We start from the raw sequence: 19,105 nt of genomic DNA on the forward strand, positions 1-19,105 counted from the left end.
GCATTTCAAGCTTGAAACCAGTGAATAGGGAAATATGTAAAGACCAGGAACATGTGAGACTGGAAGTTGGACTGGGCAGTTAATTCCCAGTGAGAATCCAACTGTTGAAGCCAGCAGTGTAATCTATACCTCACTTTTATCTTAGATGCTTTGATTCTGTGAGGTGCAGGTGTGGACCTAATAACTTGGTGAACCAGAAGCAGGATTTACAAGTGCCTGAGCACCTGCATGGTGACTTATGTAACCTGGAAATCTGACTCGGAACATTAGAACAATAATTACTTCATATAGTAGCAAGGGATACAGTTGAAAAATATTTACAGGCAAGTGAAATGAATGTACATCAATTTATTCAATCACAGCTTTTTTCCTCCTTTATTTTTAAAGGGTCAGGAGTGTAGGAAAGCAAAATTAATGACATGTAAATTGGCAAGTCTTATTTTTAGCAATTACTCTAGTAATACAAGTAGATTAGACTAAAAATAAAACAGAAGGTTTTATCCTCTGAAAACTGTAGACAAGGCCAGAGAAGTGGCTCAGCAGTAGAGCACATGTGTATGTTAGACCTTGGGTTCAAGTTCTGACACCCCAAAACAAGGTAGAAGTAAATAGAAAAACAAATGCTTATATATTATATTTAATTAGTGTACTTGAAAGTAAGTAAAATTAATTTCATTACTGTGCTATTCTACTTCATAGGTTGCAAGGCTATGAGATGATTTGCCTTCTCATGAAAAGGGAATTTTCATGAAAATACACACATTTTAGACCTAGAAGTAAAAAAATACATGCTTTTAAATAACTCAAGTGATGAGCCATTCTCTTTCATTTTTCTTTTAATCTTTCTTTAAGCAATCCCTCATCTTATGGACTTCTTTTTCGGTGTATTCCATTGTCTTCTCATCTGATTTGAGTCTATATCCTAGAGGGAACCAGTCTGTTAATTTGGCCTTTTTGTGGGGCAGTGCCCTTCCTTCAAACCATGTCATAGGTAACTGACTAACCTAGTGACAAAGTATGCCCTCCTTTTCATATGTGCTCTCCTTTTCATCTGTGCCCTGTTGTCTATCAGCAGGATATTGTCAGAATTTTAAGGTAATAATTGAAGGTGGAAGACTATGGGGTGCATTTAGTTTAGTCTGTACTTTTGTCCTCCTGTGTTAAGGGAAGTCCATGTAACCAATTATTAGATTCAGTTTCTGATTACTACAATAAAAGTCTATACATTTACCTTCTTGGAAATAAGCTAAAGATTTCTGAGAATACATGACATACATAGTTGTTAGTTAGATTTAAATTATACTCTATTCTTTTGAGGTACAGACATTTAAAATTTGAAGACTTGGTTTTATAAAATTTAATACTCATAGCTTATGCATCTTTATTCTTACACTAAATACTTATGATGAGTTATTTATTAGAACTGCAGTTATTAGTCAATAGTGTTAGGCTGTCATGATTTCAAAAGATTTTGTATATTTGTGAAATAGATTCTTGGATTATTAGGTATTTTCTACATTCTTTTAATTCCTCTCTATATGTAAATTGTTGATAGTTTTACATTTTGTAAGAATATGGAAAGCTCTGTAGAAAGATCATTCAGTTGATACTGATTGGAAAATATATGGTGTTTGGTATGTTTTACTTACATATTTTTAATGAAACTTCATTAAAATGTAATATGTAAAACACTTAAAAGTATTGCTTGACATTATTCCCTGTTATTCCAGGATTTCACCCTTATTTTCTTGTGTTATATACATAAAATCAGTTTAATCTCTCTTTTCAAGTTCCTCAGATATTGACAGAATAGTTTTTTAGAAAATAAATTGGATCATGTCAAATTCAAAAAGTTCTAACAGTTACATGTTTCCAAAAGTAGTATTTTAATCAATAGATCCAAGATTTTCTACATTTTATTTCTGATCTTCTAGCTTTGTCTCCTACTGTTCATTCCTTTCTTCCTTACCACCTGTCAAATCCTCTGTTATGGCCACTTCCAAATTTATTATACTATGATACTAAGACTTGTATGTATTTATTTAATATACATATATCTATGCTTTATGTATATACATATGTGTGTGTTTCTTCTATCTGAATTGCTTTACTTCCTGTCTTCTTTCCCATATCCTCATGATTCTGGGTTCAGTTTGAATTAATATTTTACCACGTGATACTTTTTCACAAGCTAACAGCCTCATTCTCTTTTCCACCTTTCAAGATTAGTTGTTTAGCAAAATGTTTAACTCATTTCAGACATGAAGTAATTCAGTACTTTGTACTGAAATTGGTTGTAAGTTTATGAATTATTAATTCTCCAAGGATAGGATCAAATCTTTTTCTCATTCATTTTTTCAAATAGAGTTTAGGTTCACCTGGTTTAAATGGCATCATCTTTCTTTCGAATTCCTAAAGCATTTATTGAATGTGTGTTCAGTTGAGTTCACAAAAGAAACTGTTGAGTAACTGCTTTGGATTATAGAGTCAGGTAGGGAAGTCCAAGAATACTAATTACTGAGTTCCTTAATTTTGAGAACATTTTTTTCTTTTTTGAGAGGTCACACCCGGTGATGCACAGGGGTTACTCCTGGCTCATGCACTCAGGAATTACTCTTGGCGGTGCTCCCGGGACCATATGGGTTGCTGGGAACCCAACCCAGGTCGGCCGCGTGAAGGCAAATGCCCTACTTGCTGCACTATCACTCCAGCCCCAATTTTGTGAACATTTGATCTGGTTTAGAAGACCACATTAAAGCACTTAAGTCATATGAAATTGTTAGGAAATGTTTTAATTGGTAGCACTTATTTATGTAAATACTTTGAAGAAGGTATTTATAGAACTATACTATGTAATACTACAAATATAAATACTCTGGAGGAAAATAGTATTTTTTTCTTTGGGTTCATGTATAAGGCTTTTAAAAATATTATGTAAATTTCAAGGAAATGAAGCCATGGATATCGTTCCAGTGGTAGAGAATGCCTTGCATGTGTGAAGCCTTTATCATGGGTTTTAACCTCATCCACACGATTTCTTTGCTAGGTTGGTCTTGGTAGTCCAAGTATTGCCAAGAATAGCACAAGGCTTCCTTCTCCACAGCATAATTGGCTGGCACAAAAGTATTTGATGCCTATTAGAGGAAAGGAAAACTACAAAAGATTATTTTAAGATAATGGGTTTGAAAACCAGGAATTCATTCTGTTGTTGAACATTTGGGCTAGAGTGAGAGTACAGCAGGTAGGGCATTTGTCTTGCACGCGGCTGTGTTCGATTCCTCCACCCCTGTCTGAGAGCCCGGCAAGCTACTGAGAATATCTTGCCTGCATGGCAAAGCCTGGCAAGCTACCCGTGACATATTCAATATGCGAAACACAGTAACAAGTCTCACAATGTTACTGGACCCGCTCGAGCAAACCGATGAACAATGGGAGGACAGTGACAGTTAAACATATGGAATCATTTTGGTTTTTTATTTTTATTTGTTTTTATTTTTTTCCTTTCCTTTTTTTTTTTTCTTTTTAGGTCACACCTGGCAATGAACAGGGGTTACTCCTGGCTTTGCACTCAGGGGACCATACGGGATGCTGGGAATAGAACCCGGTTGGCTGCGTGCAAGGCAAATGCCCTACCCGCTGTACTATCACTCCAGCCCCTTTATTTTTATTTTAAATAATTTAAAATTAATGTTTAAGTAACTTGGCGTAGAAGCAGTTTTGTTTGGGGGATTTGGGGGTCACACTTTGTGTTGCCCAGGGGCTACTGCTTGCTCTGTGATCCTGGGTCACTTTACATCAGCCACATAAAAGACAAGTGCCTTACTCTTTTGTAATCTCTCTGGCTTGGAATCAGAGTTAAGAGAAAAGATTATTTGAATAAAAGGATATCAGCACTAGAACTTGAGTAAGAATTTCCAGTAAGCCTTCTTATAAACAGCAACAGATTAAATAACAGGTTGAGATATAATTAAATGAGATTGGGATTTTCCTAAATGACAGCAATGGAATCGGAATCAGTAATGTCTATAATTTTGTGATTTAAAATCTAAGTGCCCCTAATTTGTACAATCATTGCAAATACAATTTGAATGTTTAGAACATGTCTATATAACATCTCATCAGAACTTATTAAAGCACGTTTGATCTTGATGAATGTCACTCATACCAAAAGAATTATTTACACAAAGCATTCTTTTTTAAGGAAAATATAGTTGATTTCAGAAATGTAATTTATAGCTGTTAAGTGTATGCTCTAATGAACTATTTTCAAACTGAAATGACTCTTATCTGTGATAGTTGGAGGAAATGTGGACTGGAAGCAGATAGCAAGTATTCAAGAGTCCATTGGAGAAACCAGTTCTCAGAGTGTTGTTGTTGCTGTAGATAGGTAAGGTATTCATTTCATTCCATTTACAGATTCATACTGTTTTAATTCTTTAGCATTTAGATGTTTTGTTCAATTATAAAAAATGTTAATTGCTACCAAAATGACTTCAGTGTAAGATTGTATTGTGATTTAAATGATGGAGTTCTATTTTACTTTTTTAGATTTTAGAGTACAGGAAGGAGATAGAGTATGAAAAGTTGCTATAAGAGGTATTAATAGTTCTATAACAAGAAAACGGTAAACTTGATAAGAAAGTGCCAGGCATGACTGTGCTTAGGGCTTACTCCTGACTGTACTCAGAACTCACTCTTGGTGGACTCCAGATAGCATATGGGGTGCTGGGGATCAAACCTGGGGAGTACATGTGCAAGGGAAGCACCTTACCTGATGTGTTCTCTCTCTCTCTCTCTCTCTCTCTCTCTCTCTCTCTCTCTCTCTCTCTCTCTCTCTCTCTCCCCCCCCCCCCCACCTCCTTCTCTCTCTCCTCTCTCTCTCCTCTCTCTCTCTCTCAATCCCCAAACTCACGCGGGCCCAGTAACATTCCCATTGTGAAAATTGTTTTTACTGTGTTTGACATACCAAATACGTCACAGGTAGCTTGCCAGGCTTTGCCATGTGGGCGAGATACTCTCGGTAGCTTGCCGGCTCTCCGAGAGGGGCGGAGGAATTGAACCCGGCTCTGTCGGGCTGGCTGCACGCAAGGCAAATGCCCTACCGCTGCACTATCGCCATATTCCTAATAGATTACCCAGGACTCTAGATTGTAGAACTGAGAAAGATAGGGAAGGAAGGAAATGAAGGGGAAGAAGGAATGGGAATAGTAAGAAGAGGCAAAGGTTATATGTCAGGGGTTGGAGCCTCAGATGCATTTGTGATGTAGAGTATAGTATGTCCTTATATCTGATTTAAAGAACCAACAAAAGGAAGTATGAGATACAAACTTAAACACCCAAACTTAGAGACAGGTTTGGGTGTGTGAAGAAGACTAGAGACAGTGATGGAGGAAAGTTGAAATTGCTGATGGGATTGCTGTTGCAGCATTGTATGCCTGAAACTCCACTATGAATAATTTTGTAAATCAGGATACCGTAAGAAAAAAATATTTTTATCTTTTTTAATATTTTTTATTGGATTACTGTGAGATACAGTTACAAAACTTCATGATTGAGTTTCAGTCAGAAAAATGATCAAACACCCATCCCTCTACTAGTGTACATTGTTTGCCACCAATGTCCCCAGTATCTCTCCCACCACTCCCACTCACCACCACCCTCCTGCCTTTGTGACAGTTTCCTTCTTTCTCTACTAAGGGGAAAAAACTCAAAATAAATTTTAACTTATAGTCAAAGCATTAAATGCCACATCTTTGATTCATTAAATTATGCAATTCTTGTGTGGTATGTTTTCTCATTAAATTCTCCTAAATTTTTTTCAGAATGAGTTTATTTTGATAATGTAATAGTCTTATTTTTTACCTAATTCAGTGAGATAACCTTACTGGTCAGACAGTGTTCAGAACATTGTCAAGCATCTTCCTGAAACGTTCTGTAATTGTCCAGCAAAACCAAAGTTGTTTGCCTATCAGTAGGAATATCTTTCAAATAATCTGTATGGGAAGGATAGGAACTCAAAGTGAAACCTTGTTGAAAAAGTTTTCATAATTCTTTATACTTTTTATTTCAATCAATTGAACATAATGATTCCATTAAACTTAAAGGTGATCAATTTTTTTTAATCATTTCTATTTTTGCATTGAGAATCTTAATACCATAGGATTTAAGAATATAGGACAAGGATGAAGGATGATTTTGCTTAAAGGCCTGAAGCACATGATTTTCATGTAGGCATCTTAGTTTTGTTTCCCTTTTTAGGTTTCTCGGGGTCTTGTCTTTTGGCTTTTTTTGTTTGTTTGGGGGCTACATCTGGCAGTACGCAGGGAGTAATTCCAGACTCTGCACTCAAGGAATCACTCTTAGTGGTGCTCAGGAGACTATCTGGGATGCTGGGGATTGAGCCCTTGGTCAGCCTCCTGCAAAGCAAGCACCTTACCCTTTTTTACTATCTCACAGGCATCTCATTTTTTGAGTTTTTTCTTAATTTTATTTTTATAAGTTGTTCACAGTAATTTATTACATTCAATATTCCAACAATTCCACACCATTACTACCTGCACACCATCATATTTTGAATGTTTCTACCCCATCCCCAATGCAGGACCTGAATAGTTTATTTTGTATTGCTTGTTATGAAAATAATCTGCTAAAAATGATCCAAAAAGTTTCCTTAGAGGAAAGTGGAGCCTGGAGCCATTAACTCCTTGTCTTGTCTTGGTATATTAGTGGTGTAGACTGAGATGTGACTCTAGGAATTCTAAAAATTTAAATACAGTGATACAGCCTAGGTTAATTAATTTTAACTGTGTGACTTTGGGATCCAGAGGTATCTCTGTGGCAAATTATTCGTATTGCTCTCTTCCAAGAGATTTATTTGTGTGTCTCTGGAGCATGACCGTTAATAAGCTTATATGGCACCAGAGGCAGTTCAAGGGTGTGACTGCCAGGATACCTGGAAAACACAGGGAGAGCATCTCAGTCTTAATCCCCTGGAAGTCCCCTAAGCACCATCAGGACAACTCTTAAGCTCTAAGTTGGGAATAGCCACTGAGTACTATTGGTGTGGCGCGAAACCTGGCACGTGACAGGATAAACATGTACTTCTCATTGATCGCCCATTTGCCTGTAGTGTGTGGCCTCTGAAACATGTTCTAAATACCCTAATTGTCCTTGGTAGAAATGAGGTTCTCCATTGCTGCTTTAGCAGTAGTTCAACTTCTGAGTTACGTTGTTTGCTTTTTAACTTTCTTTCTTGTCTAGTTTTTGTTACTGATTGCCAGGACTTAGAGATAGTCAAAGGCACTGGAGTTTAAAAGATCAAGATATATCAGAACAGACAGATTCTTATAATAGAAGAAAACTAGAACATATTTAAACATTCATATTATGTCTTACTAAGGTTAATGCAAAGCAGAGTAGCAAATGATTAAGAGTGTAGATCTGGACCAACCTGTCGTAGTTCAAAATTGACAATTACACTGTTGGTTCTATGACTCTGAGGAAATTAGTAAATACTTTTGTCAGTTTATAAAATTAGTAGTTCATATAAAATAGTTCATATTTAGGCTGAGATCCTCAAGGATTAGAGTGCATGCCTGACATGCATAAAGTCCCAAATTTAAGCACCACTGTATTCTCCAGCATTACCAGGTGTAACCCCCATAGTCTCTAGTGCCATGGGGTAAGTCTAAATAAATAAGACAAATATTTCATATTTAACAGGGTACTGGTGATATTAAATGAATAGATAATGTATTTAACCCTTGTAATTAATAACTCTTAACTGTTACCAGATTGCTATTTCTGAGTTTAATCTGCTCCTGTCTTTAAATTTTCCTATCATCCAAATTCTAAAGTATACAGTATAAAAACTATAAATTTCATTCTTTTAAGTTATATCAAGCTGATTACTATGAATATAGATAAGAAATGAAGGCTTAAAAAAGAGACCAAGATAATAATGTTGAAATTTTTATGATACTTTGAATTATGGTAAAAGCTCAGTGAAAAAAATTTAGAAAAGCTGGATTGCATAGCTTAAGTCTAAAATATTTAAATGTCCTAAGAAAAGTGATTTAATCACTTTCATTAATGTTTGAAGCGGTCTGCAAAGTTCTTTGCAATCATCTGCAATTCAATGTAAATGAGTTTTTAATATAATATACATTTTTGTAAAAATAGAATTGTACAGTTTAATAATATGAAGAGCTGGAGCACATGCATTTAATACTATTCTTAGAGTCTCATAAATTACCGTTCTAGTGCTTGTAAATCTGCTAATATAATGACATTATATCTTCAATCTAGTATCTACCACATATAAATGAGGATAGTAGTATCCACCCTTGAGGATGGATCCAAACAATACTTATTAATTATATGGAAAAAAAATACTCCTTTGGAGACTGGAAAAATAGTGCATGGGGTAGTGCACTTGCTTTGCATGCAACTATCTTAGTTTCAGTCCCTGCCACTCCATATGGTCCCTCTTGCCCCACTAAGGGTGATTTCTGAGCACAAACCCAGGAGTGAGCACTGCCAGATTAGCTCCTCCCCACTCCTCCCCCCCCTTTAGAAGCTAGAAAGATAGTTAAATGACAGAGCACATGCCTACTTCAAGCCCCTGAGTTCAGTTTCCAGCACCACATGCCCCTCACCCCACTGCATCCGACCTTCACACATATACCATTAGGTGTGATCCTGGTAGTCACTGGATACAAATAGGTGTGGGCTGAGCACTGCCAGATGTGGCCTCTTTCTTTTAAAAAAGGAGGGGAAAAAATTCACCTTTGATTATCTTATGTTTTTGCTGCCTTAAGATGTGTCAGTACATGCTGTAATCAAGAGATTATGCGGTGCTGATGAATCAAACCCAAGCATCCTGCATGGAAAGTATGGGCTCTAGTTAGACCACTTTTGAACTGATGTAACAGAAGTGTGATTTTATATGTTTTCTGATTTATTTTCTTTTAGAGTATCTACAAAGTCCACAAGACTTTAATTTATATAACAGAAGTGAGATTTTATACATTTTAAAGTTGGCTTATCTTTAGAATATGTGCAAGATTTACAAGATTTGAAAATTTTGAATTGATATAACAGAAGTGAGATGCGTTTTTGATTTTTTTCTTTTTTTTTAGAATATTTACAGGATCTACAAGATTAGATGGAAATGCTATTGGTATGTATGTTTATTATACTTAAAACTACCATTTGACTGCAGGACTTAAAAATTAAACAAAAATATATTATGTTTATATTCTAGTGGATTTTGTTCGTTGGCTCTGTGCTGTGTCTATGGATGAATTGCTTTCTACCACACATCCAAGAATGTTTAGTCTGCAAAAAATAGTAGAAATATCGTATTACAACATGGGAAGAATAAGATTGCAATGGTCTCGAATTTGGGAAGTTATTGGAGATCATTTTAATAAGGTATTTGATTATATAATTATTTAAAATTTCATCATAAAAATTAAAAAATAAAATTTCATAATCTGAAACCTTTCCCCTTTCAGGCAGTTTTATTGTTTTTATATTTACGGAAACCTTTGGATCCTGTTTTTCTTTTTGATTGCTCTAATTTTAAGAATTTAATTAAGCAATGTTTATCTTTTGGAGAAATAATAGCAAACCTAGTACTTTTTATTGCAGAATCTTAGGATATACCTATCTATACTTTAGTTAATATACTTTTTCTAAAACAAAAATAAATAATTTTAGATTTTTTCACTGCTGACATTAACACCCTGTATTGCTGTTGTCCTTACAGGTTGGCTGTAATCCTAATGAAGATGTAGCTATTTTTGCAGTAGACTCCTTGAGGCAATTGTCAATGAAGTTCTTAGAGAAAGGGGAACTTGCTAATTTCAGATTCCAGAAGGATTTCTTAAGACCTTTTGAACATATAATGAAACGGAACAGGTATTTTATTTGTTGTGTTGCTTAATAGGAGAAAAAAAAAAACCTTGTTTCCATAACAGAGTAAAAAGAAAGTGGGAAATTGGATGCATTACTTCTGTAGACTCTTCAAGCAACTATGTTGATGTTTTAGGTCTCCAACAATTCGAGATATGGTTGTAAGATGTATAGCACAGATGGTTAATTCTCAAGCTGCAAATATTCGGTCTGGATGGAAGAACATTTTCTCAGTGTTTCACCTAGCCGCATCTGACCAAGATGAAAGCATAGTAGAACTTGCATTCCAAACAACAGGGCACATTGTCAGTGAGTATTCTATTAGTCTTGTTAAATCAAAGCAAAATTAAACGAGTGATAAAAGTATAAGATTTTAAGCTCTCTTATAGGCTTTGAGTTTATTAAATTTTGCCCATATGGCCAGAGTAAATAATGGTGTTATTATTTAACATTTATAGTTAACATTATTTAACATTTATAGTTAACATTTATAATTAACATTTGTTGACAATTTAAGAACAGTACTACAAGCATTTCCATGTATTTTCTGCAATCTTCATAGCAACTGCAATAATTATCTTTATTAGCCCATGCTTTTTTTTTTTTGACTTTTTAATTGAATCACTGTGAATTACAAGGTATATTATAAAGATATTTATGATTAAGTTTCAGGCATATAATGTTTAAATATCAATCTCTTCCAGTGTCTCCAGTTTCCCTCCTGGGCCCCAGCCTACCTCTGTGGTAGGCCCATTTCCCCTCCACCATTGTCCTAGTGTTCCTTTCCCTCACTTATCCCCATGCCTACCTTTGTCCCAGTGGTAAGCTTCTTACTGAAGATGAATTCTCCTGCTCTTTGTTTCGATTGCCTCTGCTTACTTGTTATTTCCTTACAAATTATTGTTGTATCCCACATATGAGAGATTATCCTGAGTCTCTGCCTCTCCCTCTGAGTGATCTCACTCAACATGATACTTTCCAGATCCATCAATTTAGCAGCAAATTGTATGATTTCATCTTTTCTTATGACCAATTAGTATTCTGTTGTGTATATATGTACCATACTTTCTTTATCCTGTCGTCTTAACACTTTCTTCTGTAAAGACTAAGAATCTCAGGTCCAGTGAGGCTTAAATAGTCGCTTATGGGTACAAAACTAGCAGTTAATGGAGTGGGGCTTCAACTCCAATGTAAGGAAAAGTCTTTGTATTTGACCTTTATACAACACAGCCTCCTTTTTTCAAAAAAAAAAAGGGAAAATCTTGTTTATTTTTTTCTACAAAGAAAGGATGACACATTTCCTCTCAGTAGAAACTCAAGTATAAAAGTGTCCTAATTACAGTCAGTAGCCTGATGTCCCAGGGGCACTGTGTTCGTGGCGTTTGCTCCCGGGATAGCACATAGAGGGTTCACAGTTGTTTTGGTTTACAGGGGGGCTGAGGGCAAAAGCAGGTGATGGGATGTCCCTGTGGACTCAGGACTGACACATTCCTTGGAATGTAGGGCTTTTCAGTGCAGAAAACCAGGACACTTCCAGCCCAACTAAGAGGGATAGGGGTCAAAATAAAAGCCAGAAAGCCCCCCCAAACCCAGATGCAGACCTCCAGAGGGCAGTTTTCTTCCCACAGCGCTGTTCTCTCCAGAAATACCCTGGTGGCTTTTAGAAGTGGGTGGGAGTCATGGGAAGAGAGGGAGGAACCTGATATTGGTGCTCTGACCCCACCCCTCGCCTCCTGTGGGTCGAGTTCCATAATCACAGTTGCTCCTGAATTGTTTGTCTATGCCACCTCCTGTAGTGCTCTTTAGGACCCCCTGCCCCCCCCCCCCAACACCTACAAACTAGCCTGTGGTGTAGAAGTCAAGAGAAATTTAACTCTTAAATGGAAATGAAATATTAAGCATGTAAGCTAAGCCTGTCAGGTCTGAAGATAACAACATCAGGAATAATGACAACGTCTTTGTCATTTGAATGCTTGAATTGAGTAATGTGCTAAGCACTTGACTTACATTATTGTGTTTATAACATGGGAATATTATTCCCATTTTTTTTTTTTTTTACTTTGAGAAATTAAGGTAGAGGGGACTGGAGCAATAGCACAGTGGGTGGGCATTTGCCTTGCATTTGCCGACCCAGGTTCGATTCCCAGCATCCCATATGGTCCCCTGAGCACCTCCAGGGGTGATTCCTGAGTGCAGAGCCAGAAGTAACCCCTGTACATTGATGGGTGTGATGCCAAAAAAAAAAAAAAAGAAAAAAGAAAATAAAAGAGAAATGAAGGTAGAAACTATATGCAGTTTTATATATTCATCAACTGTTGATATGCTATTTATTATATGCAAGTCACTTTATTAAGTGTTGAGTTTATAACAGAAACAAAGTAGATATTATTGTCTTCATTGTGCAGTGTGATCCAGTAGTTGTTGAGACTAGTCTGTTGAACATGAAAACCCTTAACCACTAAGAAGTATGCATTGAATCTAGAGGTTGATGTATTTTTGCTAAAGTTAAGAATAATCCCTGTGCTGGGGATGTGGCTCACTGATTAGAGAACATGCCATGCTAGGTGGGGTGGGTGGGAGGAGAGAAAGAGAGAGAGAGAACTAAAAATTTTCAGCTCATTTGCTGTGTTTTCCTCTCTTTTTCAGCCCTTGTATTTGAAAAGCATTTTCCAGCAACCATTGATTCGTTCCAGGATGCAGTGAAGTGTTTGTCTGAATTTGCATGCAATGCAGCTTTCCCAGACACAAGTATGGAAGCAATTCGGTTAATTCGCCATTGTGCAAAATATGTATCTGATAGACCTCAGGTACAGTGTCTATTTCTACTTATTTCTTTGTTGAAAGTTGAGGTGTTCCTCCAAAGTGGAGTTCCACCCAGCAATTCTTGGTCCAGTTAACTTTAGGCCTGCTTTTCAATATAATACGCCAAGGATATGATACTACTCAGTCCCTTCAGTGCTAGGGATTACTGGGGGCAACCTGGTGGTGCTTGGAGCCTCCTGTACTGCACCTGGTGAGGTTTGAGGAATTATGTACTAGGAACTAAACTGAAGTTACAAGGCATGTGCCTTAATACCCTACACTATTTCTGTAGTCCCTACATGTCTTTTTTTAAATGAAATTTTACTATTTTCTGTGATTTAAGTTTATTTGGAAATCAAAGATAAAACATTTTTCCATAAATATGAAACTTTACAGTCTGATTATTACAATTATGTTATAAATAATAGCTAAGTATAGTCAAGTGTTTTCTAAGTATTTTCCTTTTATTGACTTGTTTAATATTCATGACTTTATGAGATAGTGTTATAATTCTGTACTAATTAAGAGCTGAGGCACAAAGAAATTTTAAAATATGTCCATGGTGGCAAGCGAGTAAAGGAGACCGGGCAGTGAACCCAAGGCTGTGATTTAGCTGTTAGGCCTTGTTATTGTGTTCAGCATCACTGAAGTTGACTCTGCAAATGAATTGGGACTTACACACTGAAGTGAAAAACTGAATTGGCAATCTTGCCTTACAGCTGTAGCATATTTTAGACTATCTTTGTTACTACATAAAGGATAAAGAATGCATCATAAATTTGGTAATAAGATTTTTACTTACATTAATAGGGTTTGTGGGGGGTTTTCTTTTTATTTATTTATTAGTGAAACACCACGAGGTACAGTTATAGACTTACAAATCTTACTTTTTACCTACATTAATTTCTTAAATCTTCACAGCTCCCTAGTGTGGTTATTATAGGCACATGGTGCTTTTTTTCATCTAAATGATAAAAAAAGGAAACCTGATTTAACTTGAATAGTAATGCATAATAATAATAGACTGGAGCGATAGCACAGCAGGTAGGGTGTTTGCCTTGCATGCAGCCAACCTGGGTTCGATTCCTCCATCCCTTCTGGAGAGCCCGGCAAGCTACTGAGAGTATCCCGCCTGCACAGCAGAGCCTGGGAAGCTCCCCGTGGTGTATTTGATATGCCAGAAACATTAACAAGTCTCACAATGCAGACGTTACTGGTGCCCGCTTTAGCAAATCATTGAACAATGGGAGGACAGTGCTACAATGCGAATAATGCAGAAAGTTAGTGTTCAAATTGAAACAGAAAAAAGATTCAAACCAACTTTTGGATTCTATTATGCCGCTCTTTATAAATAGTTCTCTTTTAAAAACTTACTTTAAAAATAAAATTGCTCACTTTTGATTGTAAATCATTTAAAAATGTTTTACACAAATATTGTTGAATGTATTTATTATATTTTGCCTTTAATAAGCTTTTCTTTCTTCTTGAAGGCCTTTAAGGAATACACAAGCGATGATATGAATGTGGCACCTGAAGACAGGGTGTGGGTGAGAGGATGGTTCCCAATTCTCTTTGAGTTATCCTGCATCATCAATAGATGCAAATTAGATGTAAGAACCAGGTAACAGCCAGTATTTATAATTAAAGTTTTGAAAAGATTATTTTTATTTTAAATTCTTATCATGTGAATTTAAATTTTTGGTTGAAAACTATAAAGTCTGTGTTTTAGCAAATACCATGATAATTAGACATATCTTTAAATCAGAGCAGCAAGAAAGTGGACATGTATTACTTCTTAAAATTTTCTTATAGCTTACTTTGAGTTTTAGCGTCTGTGTTAATAGTGTGTGTTATCTTTATACATATCCCATTCGAAATTAAAATGATGACAAATTTTACTTTCTAAAAATGATAGAAGAATTTTCAAATATACATCCTTAATGAATTTTAGGTAAAGAGGACTTTTTGAGTAACGTAGCCTTATTAAAAGTTACTGAAATGTTTTTTTGTGGAGTTCAACCAGTACTTTGTATATCCTTGAAATTAACCCCTTATCAGATGTGTAGTTGGCGAATATCCTTTCCCATTCTGTAGACTGTCTTTGTATTTTGGTCACTGTTTCTTTTGAGGCGCAGAAGCTTCTTAGTTTAAGATAGTCCCATTTGTCTATCTCTGTTTTCACTTGCTTGGCCAGCGGTGTGACATCTTTGAAGGCATCATTAGCTTCTATGTCATGAAAGGTTTTGCGAACATTTTCCTCAATGTATCTTATAGATTCCGGTCTGATATTGAGGTCTTTAATCCACTTAGATCTTACTTTTGTACATGGAGTTAGGCAGAGATCTGAGCCCATTTTTTTGCATGTAGCTGTCCAGTTTTGCCAGCATAATTTGTTAAAGAGGCTTTCCCTGCTCCACTTCACTTTTCTTGCCCCCTTATCGAAGATTAGATGCTCGTATGCTTGCGGGGGGATGTCAGTATATTCAACCCTGTTCCATTGGTCTACAGCTCTGCCTTTGTTCCAGTACCATGCTGTTTTAATTATTACTGCCTTGTAGTAGAGTTTGAAGTTAGGGAGGTTGATTCCTCCCATTTTCTTTTTCCCAAGAATTGCTTTAGCTATTCGTGGGGTCTTACTGTTCCATATAAATTTCAGGAGTGTTTGCTCCATTTCTTTGGAGAATGTCATGGGTATCCTAATAGGGATCGTGTTGAATTTATACAGTGCTTTGGGAAGTATTGCCATTTTGACAATGTACTGGTTGAACTCCACAAAAAGAAAACATTCAACCCCATCAAAAAATGGGGAGATGAAATGAATAGAAACTTTGACAAAGAAGAAATCCGAATGACTAAAAGACACATGAGAAAATGTTCCACATCATTAATCATCAGGGAGATGCAGATCAAAACCACAATGAGATATCACTTCACACCACAGAGACTGGCCCATATCCACAAGAACAAAAGCAACCGGTGCTGGCGTGGATGTGGTGAGAAAGGGAGTCTCCTTCACTGTTGGTGGGAATGCCGACTGGTTTAGCTCTTTTGGAAAACAGTATGGATGATTCTCAAAAAATTAGAAATTGAGCTCCCATTTGACCCAGCAATACCACTCCTGGGAATATATCCCAGAGAGGCAAGAAAGTATAGCCGAAGTGACATCTGCAATTGTCTGTTTATTGCAGCACTCTTTACAATAGCCAGAATCTGGAAAAAATCTGAGTGCCCAAGAACAGATGACTGGTTAAAGAAACTTTGGTACATTTACACAATGGAGTACTATGTAGCTGTTAGAAAAGAGGAAGTCATGAAATTTACATATAAGTGGTACTACGTGGAAAGTATCATGTTAAGCGAAATGACTCCGAAAGAAAGGGATAGACATAGAAAGATTGCATTCATCTGGGGAACATAAAGTAACAAAATAGGAAACTAACACCCAAGAATGGCTGAGATTAGTATCAGGAATTTTACTCCATGACCTGGAGGCCAACCACACATACTAGGGGAAAAGGGAGCTCAGATAAAGAGGAGAACACCAAATAAAGGTGTTGGGAGGATCCTCCCAGGATGGGAGAAACATGCTGAAAGTAGACTATAGACCAAACATGAATACCACTCAATGTCTCTTTTGCAAACCACAACACCCAAAAGGAGAGAGAGAACAGAGGGGAATGCCCTGCCACAGAGACAGGGTGGGGTAGGGGGGATGGGAGGTGGGAGGGATACTGGGATCCATGGTGGTGGGAAATGCGCACTGGTGGAGGGATGGGTGTTTTATCATTGTGTAATTGAAACCCAAGCACAAAAATGTGTAAGTCTGCAATTGTACCTCATGATGTCTCACTATTAAAAAAATTTAATAATTAAAAAAAGTTACTGAAATGTTTCCAAAGTATTTTCTCGACTACTCATAGTCCTGCTCATAGTCCATTTGTAAATAAACTATCACGTATATTATGTAGCTGGACAGGGCTCAGTATACACATGTCATGTAATAGCCCATATTAATCCACATAGTATAATTTTCCTCATTCTGTATTTTTGACTACCAATTTGAAAATGAATACTACTAGTATATGCATTGTGTAATATCTGTCAGTAAATGCTTGAATATATCATGTATTTAATTTTATACTAAAATTTGTCTTTAAGATCCTTCTTCCTCACTGGGGAGAATCATTAGTTACTAACACAGTTAATATTGTTGGATTTTTTTTTAATTAGGAACGTAACACAGACTTGCAACAAATCAATAATAGAAATGTAATAAAAGAAGGTATCTCTTTTCCTATACTTATAGCAGAACCAGCTCACCTTAAACCAAAGTTATATTTGATTTATAGCCTAAGAAAGTTTTTTTTTCTCTAAGAAACTTTTTGATAGCATTGTTACAATGGAATCTTAGTGAAGTTAAAGATTGAAAAAAACAGGCTTGGAAATGTCCAAGAAATTCAAAATTTCACATAGAATTTAGTAATCAAAAGTGCTTTGTATAGCATTTTATCTTGTCATTGGTTATTGAGGGTTTGTTATTTTAGAAAGTTGATAAATATCATGATAGCTTATAATTGACATAAATCTAAATGTTTAAGATTGGACTTTCAAATGTCCAACCAGCATATCATGACTTTAATCTTAGCATCTTCTTCCTGCCCTTGTACACATCTCCTTTTATTTGTATACATCTGTTTAACAATAATACTGCTTCTTAACCCCCCATCACTTTTCCTTGTGTGAGCCTACACTACGTTGCTTCTCATCATGTTGTATGTTCAGGTTACAGATGCTATTGGTTTTAAAGAGAAGTGAAAAATGTGTGTGTGTGTGTATGTCTGTGTGTGTGTGTGTGTAAGTGAAAAAACGTGTGTGTGTGTGTGTGTATGTGTGTGTGTGAAAATAGCATTAAGCTTTGTTCAGTTGATGGCTTTTTTCATAGCTCATCCCAAATTTCAGTGGTCTTCATATCAAAACTATGATTTGTATGATATATTAATTTCAAAGCACTTTCACATAAATTGTCATTTGATTCTGTCAAAATTATCTAGATTTGGAATTAAGTCATTAATTGAGAGTACCAATTTTTTTTCCCTATTCCAGTTACTTAAGTATTATTTTTAAAAATACTTCAGTGTAAAATCCTGGGAAACTTTGATTGACTGTGTGCTTTGGAGGCCTGGAGAAATAGAAATTTCACATTCCTGTAATCCCCAATGATTGTAGTTAGCGTTCTAGTTCCTAGAATCAGAGGCAGTAGATTTCCAGCTGAGAAGAGGAGGGAGAGGGAGCCATGTTTCTTCTATAGCAGTTTCTTTATTTCCTCTCATTCTGTAAGTTATGTATCTTATAGGTCTTTATTACCTTAGCAAGTAAACTTTGCTGACTTGCCATAAAATAAAGAAACGGTGTCACTTTATAATCTTATTTAACAAATAGTTTATTTTGAACCTCCTGTATATAGGTATGTACTAAGTCTTTGGGGCAGTGTAACAGCAGCTGAGTTAGAGTGAGCATCAGTTCTTCCGTAGCCTTTCAAAGATTATTTCATTCTGGCTTACCATCTAGATATTTGGAATGAGAAAAGAAAACTTTTGTAAATTTTTCTATCTTGCTACATGAGAATAATAGAGAAAAGGATCAAGTTTGTTGATGGTTGCTTATTTCAAAAGAGATAACTAGGAATCAGGAAGGCAGTTACGAATTTTAGGTTTATTTGAAAGGGCATGAACATGATACTAAGTTGTTTATTCAGACAATAAGTGCTTACTACTTGCTTCCTAGGTGACAAACAGCTCCGTGCTGGAATAGAGCAGGAAAAAGACATAGATCCCTGCCCACATGGAACTTATATTTTAGTGGATTTGTTTTGTAAATCGTTTTGTTTTAGGATAACACATGAATAGCAGTTATAATGTTAGCTAAAATTTCTGTAGTATTCCTGTATCTTTTAGAAAATATTTTCCAAAATCTAATTTTTGTTGTTCTGACATTATTACAGTGCTTTTCCCTTATCCATGATGCCCCAAAACTTAGTATTCACCCAAGTAATGCTCTTTCTCAATCTGTGATGCTATTTGCTGTTTTAAGCTGTTGGAATGATATTGGTGAAAAAGTAAAATAAATGATTTAATACCCATGGACCATTTTTAGGCATTTTTCTCCTAAGGAGTCCCATTTTAAAATCCAAAATCTCTTATTACTCTGGCCCCAACATGTTTAAAATCAGTTTTAAACATTGCTTTTTATAGTTTTGTGAACTATAAAAAGGGGGATAAGAACTATAAAAAGGGGGATTCTAACGTTGTGGCATTATTTAAGAGTCTCATGCTCCGCTGACTGAGCTAGCTGGGCGGCTGCTGTGGCATTTTTTTTAATGACAACC

General features: G+C 36.0%; 1 protein-coding gene across 1 annotated transcript in view; it reads left to right on the forward strand.

The window, feature by feature from the left end:
* Positions 1–19,105, forward strand: part of ARFGEF1 (ADP ribosylation factor guanine nucleotide exchange factor 1) — a 132,162-nt gene that overhangs the window by 92,076 nt on the left and 20,981 nt on the right. The window contains exons 24-30 of the mRNA XM_056130521.1: positions 4,297–4,387; positions 9,141–9,181; positions 9,266–9,435; positions 9,773–9,924; positions 10,055–10,227; positions 12,565–12,725; positions 14,211–14,341. Of these exons, the coding sequence (XP_055986496.1) occupies positions 4,297–4,387; positions 9,141–9,181; positions 9,266–9,435; positions 9,773–9,924; positions 10,055–10,227; positions 12,565–12,725; positions 14,211–14,341 (919 nt within the window). The remainder of the gene's footprint in view (positions 1–4,296; positions 4,388–9,140; positions 9,182–9,265; positions 9,436–9,772; positions 9,925–10,054; positions 10,228–12,564; positions 12,726–14,210; positions 14,342–19,105) is intronic.

This window comes from Sorex fumeus, unplaced genomic scaffold (assembly GCF_029834395.1).
Source record: "Sorex fumeus unplaced genomic scaffold, SorFum_2.1 ptg000002l, whole genome shotgun sequence".
Taxonomy (NCBI): domain Eukaryota; kingdom Metazoa; phylum Chordata; class Mammalia; order Eulipotyphla; family Soricidae; genus Sorex; species Sorex fumeus.